Raw genomic sequence first — 26,552 nt, forward strand, 5'->3', positions numbered from 1 at the left:
GTCATGAAAAAATGCCTTTTCAGCATTTTATTCAGAGCCTGGGACTTCAGACTTTCCTTGAAAGTACTAAAGAAATGCTTATATTCCTCGACGTGATGTTTTATAATAAAAAAGGAATAAGAAAGAATCGAAGAAACATTTCATAGATAAATTTATTATAAAAATAACTCATATATCTACAACTTAATAATTAGGTACATACATATAAACAGATTTACAGACAAATGTAGATAAACAAAGGGAAAATTATAAGAGAGACAATACATTATACAATTCCATATACTTTTTTTCTAAAAGTTAACTATGTAAACTTTATATTTCAAAGTTATATTGTAAAACGATTTAAAAATTCAAAGCATTTTACTTTTTTTTACCTAAACAAACTTTTAAAAAAAATATTATAGTTTTCGAGAAATAAACAAGTAATAAATAAACTTTATTGAATAGAACGTTACAGTACAACATAATTAATTAATACAATGGTACAAATATATATATATATAATATATAATATCAATAGATATACTGCTATATATGTATATAAGAGATATATATGTATATGTTTACAAAATTTGTAAAGCCTATAGTCTATTTATTTTGACCTTATTCAAAAATTTTCTTAAAGCTGTATTTTTATTTTTTTTAACTTACTAAGTACAAATGTATAAAAATACAAAACTTAAAATTGGTAGGTATCTTATAGCGCATTTTTATACCTAGTTCTCATCCAGATTAACAAATTATTTACAACTTAATTTAGTGTATTTTTTTGTCTTATACTACGTAACAGGTTACTTGCTGGTTTGTTTGCTAGCTCATCATCAGAGGATGTACTCTTAATTATACCAGCCTGTTTGACATAATATGTCGTTTTAAATGATTGATGAAGTTCTTTGTGATAAAAAAAGAGTTCATAGCAAATCTTTTACAGACGGACAACCATTAAATGTTAAACGTAAGTATAATAAGCGATATTAATTATAATTAAAAGTATTTTCTTGACGAAAAACTTGTTGATGGCGATACATAATGCATATGCAGGGACCAAAAATAACTTATATGCTTGGAACTTTTTAATGAATGTTTTTCAAGCCAAAGAAAATGGTGTTTCTTTGCATATTTTTATTTTTTACATTTTAGTACATTTTAATCTTCTCTCGTTAATAGATTTATTTAAAACTACAATTACGTAGACGCAAAATAACTTTAAAATCGATTCAGTTGATCCAGGGATTACCACCTACAATACCATTTTACCTCTTTATAATATTAAAAAATAGTATAGATTATAAATTGTATGATAGATGTAATATAATCTAAAAACAAAATTTTGTTATACAAAAAGTTATATGTAGGTAACATACAAACAGAAGTATAAATAGGCGCCAGTAACAGAAAAGTTGACAAGTAAAAAAGTATAAATATAAACATAATTAAATATATTACGGATAAATATATGGACAGTAGTTTGTGTTATGTTATAGGCAGTAAGATAGTAGTCTCGGTCTGTTTACAATCATCTTCCAAACTAATTTTCACTTTGACAGTTATAGGTATAACATATACTCGTATTATGTATAATGAATAATAATTTTATTGAAAACGTTTGTAGGAAAAATGATATCTGAAAAACATGAGTAATTTTTCCAATACTTATGTACAATATTATTGAAATTTCTTTTCATGTTCCGTATTTACGCCCTTCGCGTATGTTTAATAGGCATTTTGAACACATTGTGATAAAATGAGTTTGTATTGTGATATAATAATATATTAAAATGGATCATACAATAAAATATATAAAGACATCTATCATGAGCTTTTATATTATTATGTGCAAAATTACGTACACACAAAATCACTATTAACTTGATTTCGTTAAAAAAATGTAAAAAGCGTTCAAAACATATTTTGTACACTGGTGAAAACGTGCCTTTATTTAACGCTATTTATTGCTATGCTGGATAAGTTTGTAATAAACTTCGATATAATTAGTGTCTAACATGAGAAACGAAAATAATTATTAAGGCTTCGATGGACGAGTCCTATTAAAGTCATAAGTCTAAACTCTAAAGAATAGGAGAATAAAAACACAAATAGTTGTTAAAGTATAAGAACAGAGTTGGAAACTTCAGATATTTAAATTTTTAAGGTAATTTTTAGACAAACATTTCCATCTATCATAGTTGTGTAAATAATATATAAGCAAAATTTATAACTTTACCTTTAAATTTTATTATTTATAAAAGTTTATATGGAATAGTTTTTGTTCAAACTCCTCAAAGATTAATTAGTTAAGCTTACATACAAACATTCTACCACGAATTATTATAATCATAATTTTTATTAAATGTCGATTTACACTGCGTTTTGATATTTTTTTATTTCACAGATTTAACTAACCCCCACTAAAAAGGGGATTTATACATTTAACTAGCGGACGCCCGCGACTTCGTTCGCGTGGAATTTAGTTTTTCACAAATCCCTCGGGAACCATGGATTTTTCGGGATAAAAAGTAGCCTATGTGGATTAACATCCAGGCTAATTCGGTTCAGTAGTCGAGGTGTGAAAGAGTAACATACATTCATATCATCAAAATCAGCACTTTTCGCCAATCTCGGGAATCCATAAATTTTTTCGGGACAAAAAGTAGCCTATCTGTTAATCCAGAGTAAAATCTATTTCCATTCCAAATTTCAGCCAAAGCGCTTCAGTAGTAGCGGCGTTAAAGAATAACAAACATCCAAACATCCATACAAACTTTCGTGTTTATAATATTAGTAGGATAATAATTACATCTGTGAAATGAACGGCAAAATCAAAACGAGTAGATTATTTTTAAATATCACATCACGTATCACTCTACCCCTAACACTAGTATAAAACACAATGAACGTAATCCCACACTAATAGATTTAAGCCGCGTATGCATTAAGCGATATTTTTTACGTATTTTATCGTACAACAAATCGTAAATTGGGTTTAACCTTTTTGTACTTTTTAGTAATGGTTAACCGACCCTTAAGCAATCTTCCTGAATATGTAATTAATACAAATTGTAACTAATAGTTGGTTAACAGTAATTGTTAAAATTAACTCCATATTCATAAAAATAAGAACTGATTAAGTAATGATAATTGAGACAATGGAATATAATTTTTGTATAGATAATAATTTGTTTTTTTTTTTATATAAAATATTTGTAATATGTTATGTATATGTTTTCCGAACACTGTTAAAAATTTTAATTCAATAATATAATATTTGGTCTTTAGTACCTATGAAGTTGGAGATTTGTATGAAAATTTTAAATTGGCTAACTAAAAACAAATGACCGAATTTAAAACTACAAAGTTTAACGCGGGTTTGATATAAAATTTATTTGTATTTCGAATTGCGCGCCAATCCACAGATAGCGAAATCTGAAAATGCTGGTTATAAAAACTCAAACTTTATAGGTGAAGACCTATTACGTAAATTGATTTCAATTTGTTTTAAATATTTCATTAGACGGTGTATTTGATAAAATAAAATCTTCTTTTATTACGTAATTAATTCGTCAACACATAACAATTCAGGATAAAAACGAAAATAAAAGCTAACGAAACAAAAAGTCTTTAGTGTGGTCCTAGGCTACACGTATACTATTCATCAAGGGAACAGTTCTTTGTATGTAAACTTCGACGTAATTTTATTCGCCATCTCCGTGAAGAGATCCGCCAGACTTCTCTCCAGCACTGGGCTGATCTCCGAGAGGAATACTTGGGAATTCTCGTTGATGACCCTGTTTGTGGCCGGTCCTAGCACTGGATCGCCGTCGAAGAGGTTGGTGAGGTATATTGACGACTCTCCCACACGGAGCTTGACCTTCATCGGCTCAAAGGTGAGATACTCATCGTCTCCTCTCTTCTCCTTGTGGCCTCGCATTGTAACGTTGCAAGCGTAGTCCTCTGTAATAAATAAATAAATATTTTTAAAATTATTTTTATTGTAATTTTGAAATAAATAGTTTCCAAGTTATTCAAGAAAATAAAACATTCCCCCCCCCCCCTTTTCTCCAAACCTAAAATTTAAAAAAAAAAAAGGTATTTTGTTAGCTTTCTACTTGAAGATTTCTGGAAAACTTCAGAAATATGAAATTTTTCAATATGAAGGTCACTTCTGGGGGCAAGATGGAAAACACAAAAGAAATTCTAAATGCATCATGTGACAAATAAAATGAAAGAACTTATTATGAGGATCTCAAACATATTTCTATTGTAATATTAAAATGAATAATTTCCAAGTTATTTAAAAATAACGACATATTTGCATATTATTACGAGTAGGTATAAGATCTATTCATCAAAACTAATGATGAGGTTTGTTATTAAATACTACCTACTACTGTACAATGATAATTTTATACATATAGATCGGTTACGTCCCTACAACATCACTGCAAAAAGTGATCCGAAGAATAGGCTACAAAACTGAACGCACACATGCACAATTTTGTCTTTAATTCCATTATTTTTTTATGTATATATAGTTTTTAAACTTCCTGAACACACAACTCAAGAATGTACTGTAAAAATAATTTTAGATTTAGCTTTAAATAATAATATTTAACGAAACAAATAAGCCCGAAAACTATATAATTAGGTACAATTTCAGCGTGCCTATTTTGGTCTTTATTATCCTTATTATCGTTATCAACCTATTGAAGTGGACAAAAAAGTGTACATGATATCCACCGGAAACATCGGATGACATTTGTAATTTGTATCATATTAAATGGATGACATTTTGTCAATTAGTTTGTTTTTTATTTTGACGGGTTGATAATAAATACCAAAAAAAATAACATACATACAGCCGAACGTAGAACCTCCTCCTTTTTGGAAGTCGGTTAGAAATAGGAAATAGGTCCACAGGTCAGTTTTCAAAAGCATAATAGATTAACAACGTTCGGAACCCTCGTGATGCGAGTTCTACTTGCACTTGTCCGGTTTTTTTTTTTAAATAGAGTAGAGAATTTTTTTTATAGTTTATTATTTTATATTTTTCCGTATAACTAATTACCAAAGTGTAAGTTATTTATTTAATACGAGTTTAAACGAGCAAATCATAAAGACTAAAATGTACGAGTATGTACAAACGTTGTTTTGTCATATCGTTATTAATAATTATTAAAAAAATATTCAACCGACTCCAAAACATTAACGTACCCGCGAAACTAAAAAGGGAAAAATATCATTATAATATTGATCTTTTCGAAGTTTATATGAAACCTAATTCAAAATATAGCCTTTCTATTAAAAACATATTAAAATCAGACTACTCAGTAAAAAGTTACAGATGTTCATACAAAAAATATACATGCCGAATTGTTAACCTGTCTTTCGTCGGTTGAAAATGGGGATTGATGGTATACGGGTCAAAATTTTGAGTTGTATGTATTTTTATTGCCTTTTCTTATATTTTTAAAATCACTTCTGAGTAGTCTACGAACTATATAATATTTACCTTCAAAAACAACAAACTAAGACCATCTCGATTCTCGACTCGAATCGAAAAGTTTAACCCTATACTTACTGAAAACTGAATCAAATAAAAAAAAATCAAAAATTTATTTATTTCAAGAAGGCTCAGTTATACAAGCACTTTTGATACGTCAGTTGAGTATTTGTAAAGATTCTACCACCGGTTCGGAAGGCAGATTCTGCTGAGAAGAAACCGGCAAGAACCTCAACAACTGTTCTTAAAAAACATACAATAATATTATAATTACAACTGATGACAACATTACAATTTCTTATAGTTTTACTTCCTGTGTGAAGGTGGAAGCTGATCCAACGGCCTCCAAGCAACTTTATCATTAAGGAACTCATCAATGGTGTAGTAACCTCGACTAAGCAAATGTTTTTTAACACATAGCTTAAATTTGCTTCAAAAATTAAATAAATTGCATTTGCATTGGCAGGTCCATCACATCTTGGGATCTTCTAATATTGGGGTCTTGGGGATCTTGTAATAGAAGAGTACACCCAAACCTACAAAAGATTTTTTTACTCTTTAGAGACGATATGCAGAAATAACTAACTTATGCCCGCGTCTAGTAAGACGTGGGTTTAAATCTATTTTTCGTTTGTACAAATTAATATTTTGTGTTACGTAGATTATGCTGTTATACATATATATATATATACTAGCGGACGCCCGCGACTTCTTCCGCGTAAATTTCGATGTCAACTTTACTACTACCCCTACCCTACCCTACCCTACCCCTACTCTACCACTACCCCAACCCTACCCTACCTCTACCCCAACCCTACCCTACCCAACCCCTACATCTACCCTACCCTACCCAACCCCTACCCCTACCCTACCCCTACCCCCACCCTACACCTACCCTACCCCAAACCGACCACTACCTTACCTACACCCTACCCCCACCCGTACCCCTATCTCACGCCTATCCTACCCCTACCCTACCACTTCCCTATCCTACCCGTACCTCTACCCTACCTCTACCCCTACCCTACCACTTCCCTATCCTACCCGTACCTCTACCCTACCTCTACCCCTACCCTACCACTACCCTAAACCCGGCCCTAAACCTACCCTACCCCTACACTACCCCTACGCTTCCCTACCCGTACCCTACCCTACCCTGCAACTTCTCTATCTTACTCCTACCCTTAGCAAAATCGGTCCAGTCCTTCGAGAGTGGTGGTATGACCAAGAGAAATAGATAAATAAAGAGGTAAAGTTCGTGTGGTTGTAGGAGGTAATCTCTGGATCTACTGGTCCGATTTGGAAAATTGTTTTACCAATAGAAAGCTACGTTATTTGCGAGTGTCATAGGCTATGTTTGATCCCCATATTCACACGGGAACAGGAACTACGTAAATGAAAGCGCCGGGCGTCATATAGCGGAATTTCTGCGTCTTTTAGAAATTTTGTATTATCTCCGAAACTATTTAAGTAATTAACATACTATAAAGGGCAAATCTTATCTCCATAATATCCTTGTGATTATTAAATAATTTATTTTAATAAGGATTAAAGTTTAGTTGTATAAATAATGACGTAAACCTAAGTATATGAAATTAATAATTTTTAAAACACAAAAGGTACTATATCTGCTAATATATAGAAGAAAGATATATGGTGTCGCGGACTTTTTTGTAGAACTTTTAAAGATACATAAAGCCTCCATACATTAATTTCAATTTTACACAATAGTTAAGGCAGCGCATGCGAATAAGTCTGTTTAAGAGGATTTTCAGTCCGACCTGTATGACAAAAACTTTGATAACTCGGCTAATATATATGATACCAATATAAAATATAACCTATAGCACTCCCCGATAATGTAGCATTCTACTGGTGAAAGAATTTTTGAAATCGGACCAGTAGTTCCGAAGATTACCCCATTTAAAAAATGTGACAAACTTACAAACTTACAAACTTTACCTCTTTATAATATTAGTATAGATATAGATTGACAGGCTACTGGTAGTATATCTATTTCTTTAAACTTTTGACGAAGGGACTCGCGTGATTTTAATTTATATATTGCTCGAACTGCTCTTTTCTGAATAACTAGCTTTTGTTTCGGTAATCCAGCACAGCTGTTGTTTTCTTTTATTAAATTTAAAACTGAAGTGATAGAGAATGCTAAAATCTCGTTTAAGTTTAAACGAGACTTTTCAAAAATATTATATAGTTATAACTATAATCACGACATTACATTTGAGTTCATTAATAATTAAGATTGTTACTTGTAGTATCTAGTTTCAGTATTAATACTTTCAGAAAGGCAATGTTGTGGCGCGAACTAAAAACGGCCTGAAATCGAACAGCGCCATCTAGTTACATAGCGGAAAGCTACTTTCCTTACGTAATAAATGCCCATAGTCTGTGGCATAAGTTCAAAATGAATAAAAGTAAATACTGGGCATAAAAATACGTGTGCTCTTTCGACTCGCCATGACGCCTAGAAAAATGTGCAAAAATTTAATACGCGCACATTAACTACACACAATTAAAGATTTTAAATAAAAACCGGCCAAGTGCGTGTCGGGCCACGCGCAATGTAGGGTTCCGTAGGTTGAGTTAGCACTTTAATCCCTTATGTAATGTAAATGTAATGTAACAAATTTGTACGTATAGAGCCTACCCTAGTTACAAACCTTGTGCCACGCGACTGGTACCTAGGTATTAAGTATTTCTTTAGGCAACCTTACCATACTTTATTGACGATGTTATGTGTGTATTCAGACCTTATATTATTAAAGCATTAACAAATAAATATGTAACAACAATTGTTTCCAACGGCCGACGACAAAATGTGTGTTAATCGGTTAATTTTTTGAATATGAACACATTGTTCTAGACGTCATGACGTTATTTCTTATTTTATAATTATTACTAGCTGACCCCGCGCGGTTTCACCCGCGTAGTTCCCGTTCCCGTAGGAATACAGGGATAATATATAGCCTATAGCCTTCCTCGATAAATGGGCTATATAACACTGAAAGAATTTTTGAAATCGGACCAGTAGTTCCAGAGATTAGCGCGTTCAATCAATCAAACAAACAAACAAACAAACTCTTCAGCTTTATTATATTAGTATAGATTATATTCCCCGAAAGGGGTTTTGAAGACTAAGGTTCCCCACATACATTCAATAAATTATGTCAATAAAGAAGAGTAAGGTCTAAGTCGGTATGTTTAAAGTAATACAGTACTAGGTATTATTTCTTTAGACAACCTTACCACACTTTATTGACGATGTTATCGTGGTTATTCGGGCCTTATATTATTAAACCATTAACAAATGAATATGTAACAACAATAGTTTCCAGCGGCCGATGACAAAATGTGTGTTAATCGGTTAAGTTACGCAGCGAGTCTAACGTGAGTTTTTGCTGCAACGAGTTACGACGCGCAAGTGGGTTAAATGGCCCTCCGCGTCTACCTATAAGTATTATTCAATATCCTAAAATGTTGTAACCTTTTCGGTGGAAATGTACTTGGAATTTTCCAGAGATCACTTGAAACGTGAGATTATTTTTTAATCGATAGCTGAATTAGTGTTGTGTTTTTCTAGCTTTGGTGTTTTATTTATCTTGTGTGCAATCTTATGAAGGGATTTGTAGAACCGAAGAAGCTCACTCTACTTACTATATTTGTACTTACTTACTTACTTACTTTTGTATGCTGATCTCTTCCTAATTTGTTTTTTATTTCACTTGTTTTTGTCTTTGTGGTGTGCAAATAAAGTATATTTATCGTATCTTATCTTATATTTGACAAAATTCGAGTTGTATCACGACAGAGTTGTGTCTAAGGGCACACACTTAAAACTATTGTGTCCATATTATTGACACTAAGTATGGTAAAAATACTATAATAATAATAATGATTTTACGAGTATTACACCTACCACTATGATCAATAATATTGTATAATTTTTAATTAATATATTTTTCTTACTGACCATACTTTACGAAATACTATGATCATGATGATCTAATAAGTTCATTTTGGCATATAACATTTTAATAACACTAATGGATAATAAACATTGTGTACATTATGTGGAATTTCGGTTTAAGACGAAAAACATGGCTCGGTGTACTTTCATGATTTTTTTCACGTATCCATAAACAACCGTTTAGCCGGTTGAGGGTGGGGACACTTGACTCTAACAAAAATTAGCTCTTAAAAGCTTAATATTTTAGAAACATGTGTAAGTTTGTAAAATATTAAGCTTTTAAGTAATATTATACTAAAATATGTTGGTAGAAGAAGAGAAGTTGATAGAGAAGTCGGTTGTATTTTTTTTTGAATAATTATCTGTTAAATTTTCAGTAAGTAAAATTCTCAGCACTGTGTAAGAAAGTTGTGCTATCACTTGCTATATGTTACATCTTCCTTACGTCTCCATCATTAATATCTGATAATGATAATGATGAATTTGACATTATTACCCTACACCCCACAACAAACGTTAGAGCAGCGTGTTGGCTGTAACAACACGCTGTAATGAATAAATTAATGTGAATGAATAAATTAATGAATGAATGTATGAATGAATGAATAAATAAACGAATGAATGAATGAACGATCGATTATTCACAGAAATAAATCGAACACGATCTGGGGGAGGTCTGGCCCTTTCATGTTCCGTAGGCTAATGATGATGATAGGTATGATAAAATACTAACTGAAGGAGCCGGTGATGTTCCCTCGCCCCTGCAGCCTCAGCAGCAACACCTGGATGTCCATCTTGTATTTGCCCGCGAAGTCCAGGCGGGGCAGCAGCAGCTTGAAGTCGAACCTGTTCTTGTCCAGGTCTGACCTGTAATGTATAAATAGAATCACTTAATATGATTTCATGACGAGAGTTTAGATAGATAGAGGTTATCATTGTTTTTGGGTCCCACTGCAGGAGATATGGGGCTTAAACCCATCACACTACTCCAATGCAGGTTGCGGGCTTAAGGTGATAATGTTAGTTTCTTTCTTATTCTTTCACCAATAAAGAAGTTAATAATAGTGAGCCGGGCCAAAACAGTGTTTTACAAAGTACTTACGGAGGTGTAACACTACCAACTTCCCAAGTCTAGGCTAAGTTCTAAAGAAATTTTCTTAGAAAAAAAGACAAGCTCACTCATAGTCTGACCCAGAATTCGTACCCTGAACTTATGATCCAAATCCAGGGTCTCGAACCTCGTACCTAACCCAAAGCCACATAGGCTAACCAATGGAGTTACGATACCCCAGTACTTATTTTTCTCGATCCGACTTATCATCCTTCTCCTTGCGTCGTATTCCTCATTACTGAGGGTCGTTACCCCTAACACAAGCTCGCGTCATGTGGCTCTGCTTTTCGCGACTTGCAGAGCCTCGTATACCTTGTATCGAGAGTGGCGCGGATTTGGTATGACCGACAACGTATCGTTCTACGTCCTCGAGATCTCTTTTCTTCCGCTTTGCCAGTGATCACTAGCTTCTCTGTGCTATCTCCTCTCCTGGCAAAGTGTATCATAGTAGATATCTATCACAGACTAAATGTAACGCACCAACAAAACTGTCAGTCATTTTCTGAGAGCGACGCGATAAATTTACACATCGAAAATATTTAACACATCGCTTAGACTCGTCACCACCGAATATTCGACTACGTCTTTAGAATTCGTCTGAGCTTTATAATAAAATACACTTACTTCAATTCTTGAATGATAAAGTTGCTGGGCCCCAGAACTTTGACGTCATTGACGACAGCGGTGAGTTTCGCGCCTTGCGGGCCTCGCGCCAGAGCGATCTGACCCAGGCTCAGGGGCTCGATGCTCGGCACATCCAACTCGGGGATACCCTGGAATTAAGAAATGAACCCTTTGTACTGACCTCCGTAATTTACTCAATACAGAACTTCAAACCATAGGTATAGAAATCTACATGTCGTCTTGTAATGATCATCGTCAGCCCAAATATATCACATTGTTATTGCAATGACCCCTTACGTACTCATATAGGTATACACGAGCGGAGCTGGTCCAGCTTCGCTTTGACTTATGTGCAATTCTTCACTACCCCGACCCTACCTCTACCATACCCCTATCCTAAGTATCCTATGCCCGTCTTGTGGTTTTAAGCTACCTCCCCACCAATTATCAGCCAAATCGGTTCCGCCGTTCTTGAGTAGGTAGACCACGCAACAGTTTTATAATACTTACATTTTTAAACTTTTGATATCTTTCAAATGGAATGTCATGAATTCAAAAAGTTAAATATAGGTATTGAAGTCTTGAATCTGAAGTAATTTATTTTGATAATAATTAATACCAAGATATAAATAAAGTCCAATGGACGTATTTCCACTCAAATTTCAGAGAGTAGGTCACGGAGGGCTGGATTAAAGCTACAACAAAGTAATTATTCGCAAATCGATTGACCATTTCGCAATCACATTCTCATTCTTAAGAAATCGATAATAAAGTTAACCAAAATGAACGAAAACAAATATAATGACAACCAATTAATTAAACTCAACCCTGAAAATATTGACCGAAAATGGACTAACTTAAATTATTTTGGTTTTGATATTATACCTACGAGTAGGGTGGAAAAATTTGTGCACGTGAAGAATTTTTTTTAATATACTTTCAAAAAAGGAGTTTCTTGACTTGGTGCGCCTTTTTTATTAAAATAATATTTGCCATACCTTTTTTTTAATGTGACCGATACTCAAGTTCCCTTCTAACTAGTCGGAAAGTACTGAGGAGTGGCATGGATCGATCCAGGACCTCTCGGTGATGAGTCCAGCCCCATTACCGCTGAGCTATTGAGGCTTTATATTTTATACGAACGTTGGTCCCTACGAATATTCGTAAGGATTTTGGTTAAAGTTCTCCCTAAAAAACCAGAATCCTTTACATGCAACCTGACTTCAATATAATCGAACCAATGGACCGAGAGCCGCTATGGTCAGATATACCTCATTTTATGATGGCTGAAAGTTTTCCAGTCTATGCTCCTACCATAGGTTCATCATTATCAACAACCCATATCCGGCTCACTGTTGGTCACAAGTCTCCTTTCAGAATGGGAGGTGTTAAGCTCATAATCCACCACACGGGACCAATGCGGATTGACAGAATACACTATGAATTGAGAAAATTCATCAGGTATGCAGATTTCCTCACAATGTTATTCCTTCTCGCCGTTTGAGACACGTGATGTTTAATTTGTTAAAATTCCTTTATCTAAGAATTTGGGAGTACATGCCCCGCACCGGATTTGAACCAACCCCCTCCGAATGGAAGTTAGAAAGAGTATTGTATATATGCCACTGCGCGTATTTAGCGATTGTATCACTCATGCTTCAATGGCCCCCATTACATGACAGTGGCATAAATAACTATTTCTATTGTAGTAGATACTATACATTAGAGGAGACAAAAATTAAATGCACACAAGAACAACACTATAGTTAATTAATATTATTATCTCGTACACATTAATTGTATTCAATTAATCATTCAACAGATGAATACACGAAGCCATGGTGTGTTTATGTTTGTTTGTCTTGACATACTTGTATGTTATGAAATGGAGTGACAATGACATACTTTCCAATTGGCTTGAAAAGCAATTTTTTACGTTTGACCGAGTGCGAACGTAATCGAAAGTACGATTTTATTTACGTACGTGACCTTTGTAGTAAACACTACGCTCTTTTGTCTACAAATTAATAATTATGTTATGTATTAGTTTACTTTGTTTTACGATCACGTGTTTTAGAAAGACACAGACCTGCATAGCCACAACTTCGATATCTTTTGAATATGACCAAATATTTCCATTCACCTCCAATAGGGTAGTTGACTCATATTAAATTAACTATAAATAATATTAATTTCGTGTTGTACATGGAATAAGGGTCCGAAACATATCGGTATTAATTAATAAAAGTTAAGGATTTCTTATAAAACTTAATTTAAAAATCATGTATTTTTTCAAATTTCATTCAATTAAAAAAAATATGATATTTTTTTTAAATCTAGTAGAACGATAAGGAACAATTCAAGACCATTAAAATGTCAACTAGCCTATTAGTCGGAAAAACCTGTGTTAGGAGTAGTTACGACAATAGTCTAACACAATGATGTTAAATACTGCTAGATTTGTTACTACGCTGGTGAAACTGCGAGTGTCCACTTGTATCCTATATTGGGGGAGGGGGAGACCCTCCCTGGGGGCCTCCCTCCCTCTGTAGCTTTAAAATAGGCTGATTGCTATGTTGTTTCCTCAAATGTTTTCTATGTTTTTTTCTTTCTTGTACTACAATGCTGTTGTGCTTAGTAACTTTGTTGTGTGGACGATATGCATATTCCGTCTGTTATCAATAACTAGTAGATGCCGCGCGGTTTCACCCGCGTGGTTCTCGTTCCTGTAGGAATACGGGGATAAAATGTAGCCTATAGCCTTCCTCGATAAATAGGCTATCTAACACTGAAAGAATTTTTCAAATCGGACCAGTAGTTCCTGAGATTAGCGCGTTCAATCAAACAAACAAACAAACAAACTCTTCAGCTTTATAATATTAGTATAGATAATAATTTGTGAACAAATGTGTACAACAGTAAAGCACAGAAAAATGAAGTGTATCGAATCTTGATAATATTCAGTGTTTTTTTCCGATTATTTATTCTTTCGTCTTTATTATTTATTTTTTATAAATAAAATTTAATATTGCTACTTCATTAATTTTAAGATCCAAGTGGATGAAGGTGGTGCAAATACCAACCACAAAAAACATCTTTATTGTTTCCTTTGTATAGGAAACTAGATAATAAAGATGGTTTTCTATTCTATAATATTTGTGTTATTCTATTTTTAATATATTTGCGCCTTCGCTCTAGAGACGAGCACCACAAGATGTCATGAAATAGACACTGCATTATTATATTTGGGTAAATCACTAGATTTTGCAGTTTGAATGTCTCAAAATAGATTGCAGGAATAATGAAAATCAATTTAAAGGTATTGTAGGTGGTAGGGTAATCCCTGGATCTACTAAACCTATTTTGAAAATTATTTTACTACGAGTACCTACTAGAGAGTCATGTTAATTGTAAGTGTCGTAGGCTATATTTAATCCCCGTACTCTCAAGGAGTACGGGGACTGCGCAGGTGAAACTGCCGGACGTCGGCTAGTATTAAATATTTATGTAAAGACACATGAATTTCATAGTTACATGAACATCATAGTTAAATTATGTAAATACACGCCTGCAGGCGTATAACCGTCGTCTCAAGGACGTGTTATCAATTAGTAGTAATTCTTGATATTGCACCCAATAGGATATCCGATTACGCCAAATTACGCCAAAATATTGCTTCATTGTAACAACAGTGTTGCAAGTGTTATACTAGTCACGCGAAGCAAAGAAAATTGTTATGTTCAATCATGTATAGTGGTACCATTTACATCGATATCACACGAATATTATAAAAGAGGAAATATTTGTACTTCTGTTATATGTAACGAATAAACTCAAAAACTATTGGACTGTTTTTTTCCCTGTACATACCTAGTATAATTTAATAACAGGAGAGATAAAAATACGTACTTCATATCATTGTATGATTTACTTGCTTTTGCTTTTTTTTCATTAAATACTAGCGGACGCCCGCGACTTCGTAAACGTGAAACTCGATGTAAACTTTCAAGTACCCCTACCCGAAGACCGTCCCCTGCTACACATAGGCCTCTTGCATGGACTTCCAAACACAACGGTCTCGAGCCATGTAAAATCCATGATTCCCGCGGGATTTGTTAAACAAAATATCACGTAAACAAAGTCGCGGGCGTCCGCTAGTGAAATAAAAATACATCAGCTCGGTCGCTTTATTTACCTACTCATGACAAGAAATATAGTAAATAATAATCATGACAAGAAATATAGTAAATAGTCGTCAACATACAAAATACGTGCCTAATAGAATTTTGATAAAATGAGAGAGCATGAATCAGTTTTAATGGACAAAGGACTATGTTGTCTTATCATTCCTATGTATCTGAGTATATAAGGCTCGGAAGACATTTTCTAAGGGATTCTCGATTTAAAAATGGGGCTGCATAACGTGCTCGTTCTAGCAGCACTTGGAATTCTTTGGCAGGTATGAAATATTTACAAATAATTTTTAAATGGTTTAATTGAGTTGAGGTCGGTGTTTGTTTTAAATTACCGAATTTCAATTTCAAATTATTATATTTATAATTTGAAATTGAAACTCGCTAATTTAAATATATTTATTCCTCTTGCATGCAATCTTGAACAGATTTCTAGATTTAAAATCATCATTATTTTCAGCTTTTAATAACGGCTTACTTGCCGGGCTACTTTCATGGCTAGGCCTTCCTCCATACAGGAGAGTTTTAACGGCCTACTTTTCAGGCTACTTTCAGACCAACCTCCTTCCTGACCTTTCTCCATATAGGAGAAAGGATATAGGTCTCAGAAACACACAAGCAGCTATAAATAGCTGCTGAAAGCTATCGGCTGAAAATTTGACAAAGAATTTCTTGGAAGGAAGAAAGCTCAATATTTGAACATAGTACCCCATGATCCCTATAGCCAAAATCAACAATCAAAAACAATTAACATGACACTTTTAGTATACTTTTTTTATTTTTCTTTACAAGTTAGCCCTTGACTACCATCTCACCTGATGGTAAGTGATGATTCAATCTAAGATGGAAACGGGCTAACATGTTAGGTCCTCCAAATTAGCCTGAAAATCTACACCCCTTTCGGTTTCTACACGACATCGTACCGGAACGCTCGTACGTCTTTGCCGTTAACTAGCCACAGCCGAATCATTCAACCAGCCAATTTATATTAAAATAGCTTTTCATCATAAAAGTACAAAAAGAGTTGAGTTACAAGTGAATCGTAAATCAATATTGCTTCCCCGTGCGTCGTTAGTCCAGTGGTTATGTTGTGGTGGTCCTATGTGACTTTGGATCACGAGGTCCTGGGTTCGAATCGTTGATTGGTAGTGTTACACCCCCGTGCCTCGGAAATCAAGTTAAGCCCCCGGCCCCGGTCATTGTCATTTTTAACTCATGTCAATTCATTCAACATTATTAACCTAAGCCTGATAATCCGCACCACACGAGTGGTGGTTATTAGCTCCATAATGTCTCTCCAATAAAATTTGCTGATAATGATGATATTGCTGAACAGTGTGCAAGTTGGAGTATTAAAATTTAAATCAAATACAAGAATATCCTAAGGCCATAAAGACTGCACGACATTCTACGACCCAATGGCAACTATAAAACAATTGGATTTAATTAGTTACGATTACAAGCTAGTTATATGAGTAAAAGCACATCACCAAACTATTTCGAATGACGTCGCAATAACAATGAATTGTATCATAATTTAAAATTTCGTTACAGAACGGATTATCGCAAGCTGCAGTATGCAACGCACGGACCACAGTGATACAAGTAAGACTACCTCAACGAACCAACGTCACGATCAAATATCCTTCACAAGTGAGCCCTGTGAATTTTGTGCCTTACCCCTACACCCAGCCAGGCAAGAACCCTCAATGTTACAAGTGCCAAGGATCAAAATGTCAAACATGCAACAACTTCAGCCCCACCGCTCCTTCTCCAAGCTCGTCACCTCGCACAAGGACTAATATTATAATAGACATTGCAAAGTCCAATAAGCCAAGTAAACCGGATAAACCTAGAAAACCACACAAAGAAGATGGCACATTAATAGTTGTACAAGACAAATCTACATCAACCAGTACCAGCACAGCTATAGCTAAAGGAAATGGAAATACCGCATCTGCAGCAACGACATCTACTTCAACGTCTAATTCAGCTATGATTGCAGCTTTAGACGATAATGGATCAAGTGGTACTAAGCCAGACAAGCAAAATATCTATGTAGAAGACGATACTGCATCATATTCTACGGCAGCTGCGGGAACAACTACGAATTACAATCCTGCCCCAACAGTTTATCTACCTGCACCACCTCCAAAATTGGAGTTGTTAAAACCTAAAGTTGAGTTCTTACCACCTCCACCGCCCCCTAAAGTTGAGGTATTAGCACCTCCACCAAAAGTAGATTACGTAGAACTTCCGCCTCATCCAAAAGTAGAGTTTATAGCACCTCCACCTCCTCCGAAAGTGGAGGTCGTAGCACCTCCACCTCCCCCAAAAGTAGAGTACGTAGAACTTCCACCTCATCCGAAATTAGAGGTCGTAGTACCTCCACCTCATCCGAAAGTAGTGTACGTAGCACCTCCACCTCATCCGAAAGTAGAGTTCATAGCACCTCCACCACCTCCAAAAGTTGAAGTACTACCAGCTCCACCTCCTCCGAAAGTTATAGAATTACCACCTCCACCTCCTCCGAAAGTTATAGAATTACCACCTCCACCTCCTCCGAAAGTTATAGAATTACCACCTCCACCTCATCCGAAAGTTATAGAATTACCTCCACCGCCCCCAAAAGTTGAGCTAGTACCAGCTCCACCGCCGCCGCCAGTGCCAGTACCACCACCACGTCAGGTACATCCAGCGCCTGAGCACCCAAGTGAACTGCATCCGCATCACAGTCACGTGCAACCACCTCTTCCAGAGGTTCCAGCCCAACCACCAGCGATCATCGAAGAACCAAAACCAAAAGAAAAAGGTGAGCCAACAGAAGCACTTAAACAAGCACTTAACAAACAAGCACCTGCACTCCCGCCGCCCCAACTACCGCCAATCGAAAAACCGCCGCAACAACCAACGCCAGACCAAATCGAACACAACCTAAATCATCCTACCGAAGCTACAGCAACCGCGACGGCCACGGCGACGGCAATAGCAAATGCAGATGGCGGTTAAACAAAATGTGTAATCAATAAAATATAAAATCAAGGTTAAAAGTACTGCTCTTTCGTAGTTAATTATTATTTATTAAATAACATATTATTTAAAAAAATGCTTTTATTATTATTAACTAGTGGTAGTAACCCGGCAAGCGTTACCATGTCTACGATGGTTTTTTTATGACCAGAAACCTTCATGGACGTACGCACTCACTCATAAAAGTTTTTTCATAATTCATAATTATACTTTCGAATATTTCGAAATTTCGGCTTAGAGATACATACTGGACCATCATACCAACATACATTTTTAAATTTTATACTGATTTGTTTTTGCTTTTAACTAAACCCGTACATAACATTTCTTTGAGCACAGCAATAACCTATACGAGTATATAATGGGAATGTGAGTTAGTAAGTTATTCTTTCCCGCCTTAAGTAGGAACCTAGACGATCATAAATAATTAACACTATCACAAAAAGTCATATGATACTTTTCATCCATAATAAATTACTGTTTACAAAGCATTATTTATAATCTATACTAATATTATAAAGAGGAAATATTTGATTGTTTGTTTAAATTGAATAGGCTATGAAAACCTCCACCAAAATCAAAAAAAATCTGAACCGATTCGAAAAATTCATTCATTGTTGGGAAGCTAGATTATCCCCGAGTGCTATAGGCTATATTTTATCCCCGTATTCTTATACGGGAACGGGAACCACGCGGGTGAAAGCGCGCGGTCTATAGTCATTTATAATTAAAATGTGCGAAAAGGTATGTATGTACTCGTCTTTAAAGAATCATTTACATGTTAAAAAAATATATGAATGATTCGTTTAGACTTTAGAAACTGTGAATGTTTCGCAATCTTACTACTACTTTTCTATGCCTACACATTGAACAATTTCTTCTAATCAAACCTTCGTTAATAAGTTCAAAAAAGCTATTAAGTTGTACGTAATCAGTAATCTCTATGTGTCAGGTGTGTTGAATGTTTTAGAAATATTTTCAAAAAGTTCAATATTCAATAACACAGTGTATTTATTCCTTAAATCAAAGAATTTCATTCCGAGCTGGGGTATTATTTTTCAATAGGTCTGGTTCAAAGTACTCGTAGGCTAAATAAAATTAGAAAAGGTGAAATAGGTTTTATATTTATAATAAGGATAATAATTAATAAGGTTAATAAGTAAGGAAGGTTTTTAATAAACATAATAAGGTTGGAAGTTTTCATGTTTACAAATTGTTGTCATATTCATGGTAGGTCCATTGACTACCTTGAAATTTAGAATGTGATGTGGTTAAATAGGGGGTGAAAGTAAAATGTTACCTTTTTCATTTTCGGCCGCAGCTCTTCGACTGAATTAATGATGCATTTGTCAACGTTGGGATCATTTCGTTGGCACACTTTTATGTATGGAGCTGAAAAATAAATAAAAAACATTAATTAAAAACTTACATCATTAAGCTGTTAAGCTACTAACCATGCTATATTTTATAACTATACAGGCATTGGTGTATAAGCTATAAGTTAATATGGAAATATTTGTTCTGCAATGTTTATTTTTAGCTTCTAACAACTCAGTCTATTGTAAAGTATTTATATTTAATTAACAAATACGCAATACATAGACATAACACAGCCACATTTTGACAGCCGCGTGGCGCAGTGGGCAGTGACCCTGCTTTCTGCATCCACGGCCGTGGGTTCGATTCCCACAACTGGAAAATATTTGTGTGATGAGCATGGGTGTTTTCCAGTGTCTGTGTGTATTTATTCATTATATAAGTATTTATATGTAGTATATAAATGTATATTAATATTATAATATCAACTATCTTAGCACCCATAACACAAGCTACTCTGTATGCTTACTTTGGGGCTAGATAGTGATGTATATTGTTTAAGTATATAAGTATATAAAGGTTTTGTCGTTAAAGGTGTAATCGATACTAATATACTAATACTAATAGTTTTTGACGGCCTCCGTGGCGCAGTGGTATGCTCGGTGGATTTACAAGACGGGGGTCCTGGGTTCGATCCCCGGCTGGGCAGATTGAGATTTTCTTAATTGGTCCAGGTCTGGCTGGTGGGAGGCTTCGGCCATAGCTAGTTACCACCCTACCGGTAAAGACGTACCGCCAAGCGATTTAGCGTTCCGGTACGATGCCGTGTAGAAACCGAAAGGGATTTGGTTTTATTCTCCTCCTAACAAGTTAGCCCGCTTCCATCTAAGACTACATCATCACTTACCATCAGGTGAGATTATAGTCAAGGGCTAACTTGTATAAAAAAAACGCAATACGTAGACATAAAGGTTTTGTCGTAAAAAGTATTAATGTAATCGATACTAATAATAATACTAATGATTTTTTTATACATTTTTAATAGTGTTTTGAATTATATTTTGTATTAACATTGTTAAAAATTTAAAAAAAGGACATATAAATAAATGATGGAAAAAAATATCGTCGTCGTCATCAACCCATATTCGGCTCACTGCTGAGCTCGAGTCTCTTCTCAGAATGAGAGGGGTTAGGCCAATAGTCCACCACGCTGGCCCAATGCGGATTGGCAGACTTCACACACGCAGAGAATGAAGATAATTCTCTGGTATGCAGGTTTCCTCACGATGTTTTCCTTCACCGATTGAGACACGTGATTTTTAATTTCTTAAAATGCACACAACTGAAAAGTTGGAGGTGCATGCCCCGAACCGGATTCGAACCCACACCCTCCGGAATCGGAGGCAGAGGTCATATCCACTGGGCTATCACTGCTCTTATATACTAATAATATATAATAATACTGGAAAAAAATATACTAATATTATAAAGATATAAAGTTTATAGTGTTTCAGGGGATGTAATATCTGGATCTACTGAATCTATTTTAAAAATTCTTATATCACTGGAAAGCCACGTTATTTGTGAATGTCATAGGCTATACCACGGGAACGTTAACTACGCGAACCGCAGGGCATCGGCTAGTAGATATATAAAATACGGGAAGGTTAACTACGCGGGTGAAACGACAGAGCATCAGCTAGTAGATAAATAAAATACTGTTCTTAGATTATTAATTCCAGTCAGTAAAATGACATTTCAGTGACAGTTGCACTTGTCATTTTACTGACTGGAATTAATAATCGTACAACAAACATAATCTGCATTGTTAGCACGGATGTAATTGTGCTCGGTTAGTAGCTAAAGGGAATTAAAACAGAACGAGAATAGAATAACATAAGATATTGATAGCCTTGTGGCAACAGAGTATCGTGTTATTGTAAGTTGAGCGCTAGTTTTAAAATAAACTTAGATTATTTATATTATTTTATGCCTTTTGTTTAGGTATACACTAGTTAGGCTGTGACTACTATCTCACATTATGATATATGATGATAAAGTAGGTAAGTTGTAACGGATTAAATTGGTTATGCTTAAAAAATGCAAGGCAAACACTTAAAATTTTTTTTTTTTTTCATTGTTTAAAATTTGAACGAAACCATGGTAGGTTTCGTTTTAATACCCTACCATTTAAGTAATAGACTTTTGACTCGTGCTCAAGAATGAGCTAATGCGTTGTTAATGATGTTCCTTACTTATGGTAGGAGGATAAGCTAACAAGCTTTTACGCTTCATAAAATGATGAATATCTAGCTACCACAGGCCCTTCATTATCAACCCATACCTATTTATCTTACTGCTGAGCACGAGTCTCTTCTCAGATTGAGAGGGGTTAGGCTAACAGTCCACCACGCTTACACGCACCCTATGCGGATTGGCAGACTTCACACACGTAGAGAATTCTCAGGTGTGCAGGTTTCCTCACGATATTTTGTCTTCGCCATCTGAGACACGTGATATTTAATTTCTTAAAATGCTTTTAAAAGTTGGAAGTGCAAGCTCCAGACCGGATTCGAACCTACGCGCGTCTGAATCGGTGGCAGAGGTTATATCCACGCTAAACTATCTATCACGACTCTTTTCACAGGCCCTTAGTGCAATATAACTGTTAAATGATCATCTGTTCCATTGGGTGACACAACACATCATCATGCTGTCATCTAGTGCAGCGATTAGTTATATAACAGCCGCTCTTAACAAATGACTTGCGCTGGTATTCCAAAGTTCTAAATTAACTTTAAATTGTTTCCTACAACTTGACACGCGTGAGATGAATGTAATACAATAAAGTGTTATATATTCGTGATAGCATGAAATTGAAGTTGAAATAACTTTTTTCAATAAATTAATTTTGAAAATTAGTACCTAATTGTCATTTGTTATTTCAATAGAACCTTTTGTAATAGAGAAAACATTATGAATACAACTTAATAACCTGAAAAACGTCGGTTTAACAGACACAAAGATTAACTACGCACAAAATATTTATTTTTAACCAAATTCATAAAAATGGCTCTTCTTGTACTCTCGACCTATTTGCATGTGTCAAAAATAGAGTCAATTCAGCATCGTTATTAGTGAGTGTCATTTAATTTGTTATCCCCACGAGAACGGGAACTATGAAGGTGAAACTTCGGGCCTCTGCCAATCTTAACTTCTATCAATACTAAAATTAAAAAGAGGTAAAGACTATGGTATCGTAGGGAGTAATCTCTGTATCTAAAGAACCGATTTTGAAAATTCTTTTACCACTATAAAGTAACGTTATTTGGGAGTGTCATATATAATTTATCCTCGTATTCTCACGGGGACGAGAACTACGCTGGTAACACCGAGGGGCATCGGCTACTTATTATGTAAATAAAACGAGAGAATATGTACTGATAGGTATAAAATTTTATGTTGCTTTGGTGTTATTGTCACACAATCGATCGGTTCGGTTGGTTGGAGTTATCGTTTTGTTCTGTAGCTACTCGTACTTCTAATATTGATTATTCTCGCAATCCATTTTATTTATTTATATTTAACTATATCCGACCGCAAATTATATCCACAACAATCCGAATTCCGAACCTTGCCGCAACAAAATGGCTCTACGCTTTCTACAATCGAAGCGGTAATTTATTAGTTTTTGTAAACTTTGTTACTTAGATATTCCGACCTTGACTTACTTCATGTTATTATAGAAGCCTCTTGACCTTGTGATTTATTGTCTATAGATCCTTAGTTTAAAAGCTTATCTTATTTATCATTAAGCTCATAGAACGAGAGACAGTGACCGCCAGACATTCCTCTTTCTATAAATTTGACGTTAGTCAAACGTTTAGCCAAACTTGACGTTTAATAAATATTTTTTTTATAAAAACCGACTTCATAAAAATATAAGTACCAACGAAACTAAAAATCAAATGAAATAACATTAAAGAAATTCTACCTACTGATCAGTTTGAAAGCGGAGCCCTTGAAGTAAATTTTTTCGTAAATCCTTTCTTGTTGGTTATTTATAATACTCTACTCAGCAAACAGCATTAAATTTGTGAATGATAAACAAATCACCCCTATTTTCCTACCCTTAGGGGAAGAACTTTTTAAAATTGGTAAAAAATAAAGATTGGTCTCAAGGGTTGCCTGGAAGAAATCGCTACTTAGCGATAAGGCCGCCTTTTGTATGCTGATCTCTTCTTAATATGTTTTTATTTCACTTGTATTTGTCTTTGTGGTTATGTGCAAATAAAAGTATATCTATCTATCTACCTATCTATTGGTCTCGACAAACAGAGACAGATGAAAATTTTTAAAATAGCTAGTTTGTATGAAGAGACACTTCAATTTTATTTATATGTATTGATGTACGATCATTGACTGTGAGCCGACCTTCATAAACTCATGCCGAATATTGATTACAGACGCATTTCAAAATTCGATAGAAATTCAAATATGTAAACAATTTGATGGTTGACCTTTGAGGACGTAAACATTGCAAAATTATTCATCAAACGTAAATCGATTAGATCTTTTGTAATAGTTAATGATTCGGTATGGCCTAATCATCTAATGGATTTTCGTTAACAACAGTTTAAACAGAATATATTTTTTGTTCATTTTAGCATATTGTATTTTAAATTTAATCATCATCATCATTAACAACCGACATTCGCGGCTCACTGTTGAGCACGAGGCTCCTCTCAGAATGAGAGGGGTTAGGCTAATAGTCCACCACGCTGACCAAATGTGGATTGGCAGACTTCATCCACGTAAAAAATTAAGAAAATTCTCAGGTTTCCTTACGATGCTTTTCCTTCACCGTTTCTTAAAATACAAATAACTGAAACGTTGGAGGTGCATACCCGGACCGGATTTGAACCTACACCCTCGGAATCGGAGGCAGAGGTCACATGCAGTGGGCTATCACAGCTCACATTAATTTAATTTATACATTTTTAAAACAATCTGTTTATCGAAATGTATCAATTCATAATATCTATTCTTCAGAGATTACGTCAAAATTCATTAGTTAATTTGAAAACTTTCGCTTCTAAAATATTGTCTTAACTAGAAATTTGACGCCCTACGTTTTTTGAATCTTAAAATTACGTTTTTGTTTTGTTTTAACGAACTATGCGCACTATAAATCAACTTAATGACAAAAATCAAAAAATCATAATGTCAAAAAAATATATTGATATTATATTTTCTTCTTTAATAACTAATAATTTATGTAATTTTAATTAAAATTACATGAATAACGAGTTACAATTTCAACACCAAATTTTGTGCACAAACATAACATAATATGTATAAAAAAATCATGTACAATGTCCATACAGTAACTTGAAAATTATCTAAAAATAAAAAAATCATGTTATTTATATTAGTAACTTACGTATTTCTGCTGCAATAAACTGCAGCATCAGCAGGATAAATACGTTGGTCAGCATTTCGACTTGCACAAGTAATTTCGCAAACACGTGGAAACCGTGGCTTCGCCCGGCCGAGTCGCGTCGCCGACCCGCACTGCGCCTTCTCATTCCACCACCAACTCCACTAAGGACACATGTGAATGTCTCGGTACTCTGGACTGAGCATTTGCTCAATGTTTTATCGCTTTCCCTGTCTTTACCTCCCCATTGAAAAGAGATGGGTAGGCGTTTTCCGCTCGTTGCAGGTGGAAGTCGGGAACTGCTATCCTGAGTGCATTCTGACACAAACACGTGACTGTTGCATTCACGTGTTAGTTATTGCTACACTTTGGTAGGTTCAAATAATTCAGCAAACTAGAATATTATACGTATTCATAGATTAACTCAAACATCTTTAAGGCCTTTATTAGACTAACGGTTGATGGAAAGAACATGAAAAATATAAATAACAACAATTATGTTTATTTGTTTAATATAATAATTATTTAATTTTGAGTGGGCTCAAGTCAAGCACTTTTAAAAGTGAAATCAGTTAGTGGATAGGTACCGGTCTACTGACTCTACGAACGAAAGCAGATTCTAACGGAAAAGTCATAAAGAAACTCGGCAGAAGTTGCTGTTTTAAAATAAAATCTAAAAATGTTACAATTCTTATTATTATTCCCTTGTGTTGTGTAGAAGCATAGCATTTGCTTCCAATCTCATTTGTTGTTAATAATATTATCAATTTTCAATATTTTACAAATCAATCAAATGGAATATTTAGTGCAGTCCAAAATAAAAAGACGAGAACCAACCTTAAAAGATACTTAAATGCCAAAGGGAATACCGGAACCTTTTGACATGGAATACCCAGAAATCAAAGAGTTCCCGCAAGCCTTAATCCTCACAGATTGCATTGAGATCATCCTGGCTAGTGTTGTTATGTCTTAGAGCGATATAAGCAGCTTTTTTCTATTAAAACTCCCAATATTTTTTAGACACTTTTAACAAATACCTACTGTCATATTTCAATCAATTTACACAAAGCCTTGACCAATTACATACTTAAACCTTCCTCATTAATCTCTCTATATATTTCTGAAAGTCACATTATATTCGTTCAGTAGATTTCGAGTTTGTCACGAACAAATAGACAGACCGACACGACAGAGGACTTTATTTGTAATGTTTAGATGGCTGAAATAAATACTGGTAGTGATCATTTGAATAGACTGATTGTAACCTTACACGCTCAGTGCGTATGTTGAAATCGTTTTAAACGAGTTGAAATCCTAGTATAACCTACATTTAGGGCTAAACAACAAAC

The 26,552-nt window shown here is 34.7% G+C and overlaps 2 protein-coding genes across 3 annotated transcripts; one reads left to right on the forward strand and one right to left on the reverse strand.

The window, feature by feature from the left end:
• Positions 1–1,916: 1,916 nt before the first annotated feature.
• On the reverse strand, positions 1,917–25,366 carry LOC112042829 (protein takeout). Its single transcript, XM_024078006.2, has 5 exons — positions 25,207–25,366; positions 19,747–19,838; positions 11,224–11,372; positions 10,222–10,355; positions 1,917–3,951 (listed from the first exon to the last, which is right to left on the reverse strand). The coding sequence occupies exons 1-5, from the start codon at positions 25,349–25,351 to the stop codon at positions 3,653–3,655; spliced, it is 819 nt and encodes a 272-aa protein (XP_023933774.1). The 5' UTR covers positions 25,352–25,366; the 3' UTR covers positions 1,917–3,652.
• Positions 15,389–19,729, forward strand: LOC112042814 (uncharacterized). 2 transcript variants are annotated; one of them, XM_024077997.2, is made up of 3 exons: positions 15,389–15,682; positions 16,971–18,104; positions 18,175–19,729. In XM_024077997.2, the coding sequence occupies exons 1-3, from the start codon at positions 15,632–15,634 to the stop codon at positions 18,352–18,354; spliced, it is 1,365 nt and encodes a 454-aa protein (XP_023933765.2). In that variant the 5' UTR covers positions 15,389–15,631; the 3' UTR covers positions 18,355–19,729. The 2 variants fall into 2 exon arrangements, with proteins under 2 accessions (XP_023933765.2, XP_023933758.2); XM_024077990.2 differs by having other exon boundaries at positions 15,398–15,682; positions 16,971–19,729.
• Positions 25,367–26,552: the final 1,186 nt, after the last annotated feature.

The sequence above is a fragment of the Bicyclus anynana genome, chromosome 4 (genome assembly GCF_947172395.1).
Source record: "Bicyclus anynana chromosome 4, ilBicAnyn1.1, whole genome shotgun sequence".
Taxonomy (NCBI): domain Eukaryota; kingdom Metazoa; phylum Arthropoda; class Insecta; order Lepidoptera; family Nymphalidae; genus Bicyclus; species Bicyclus anynana.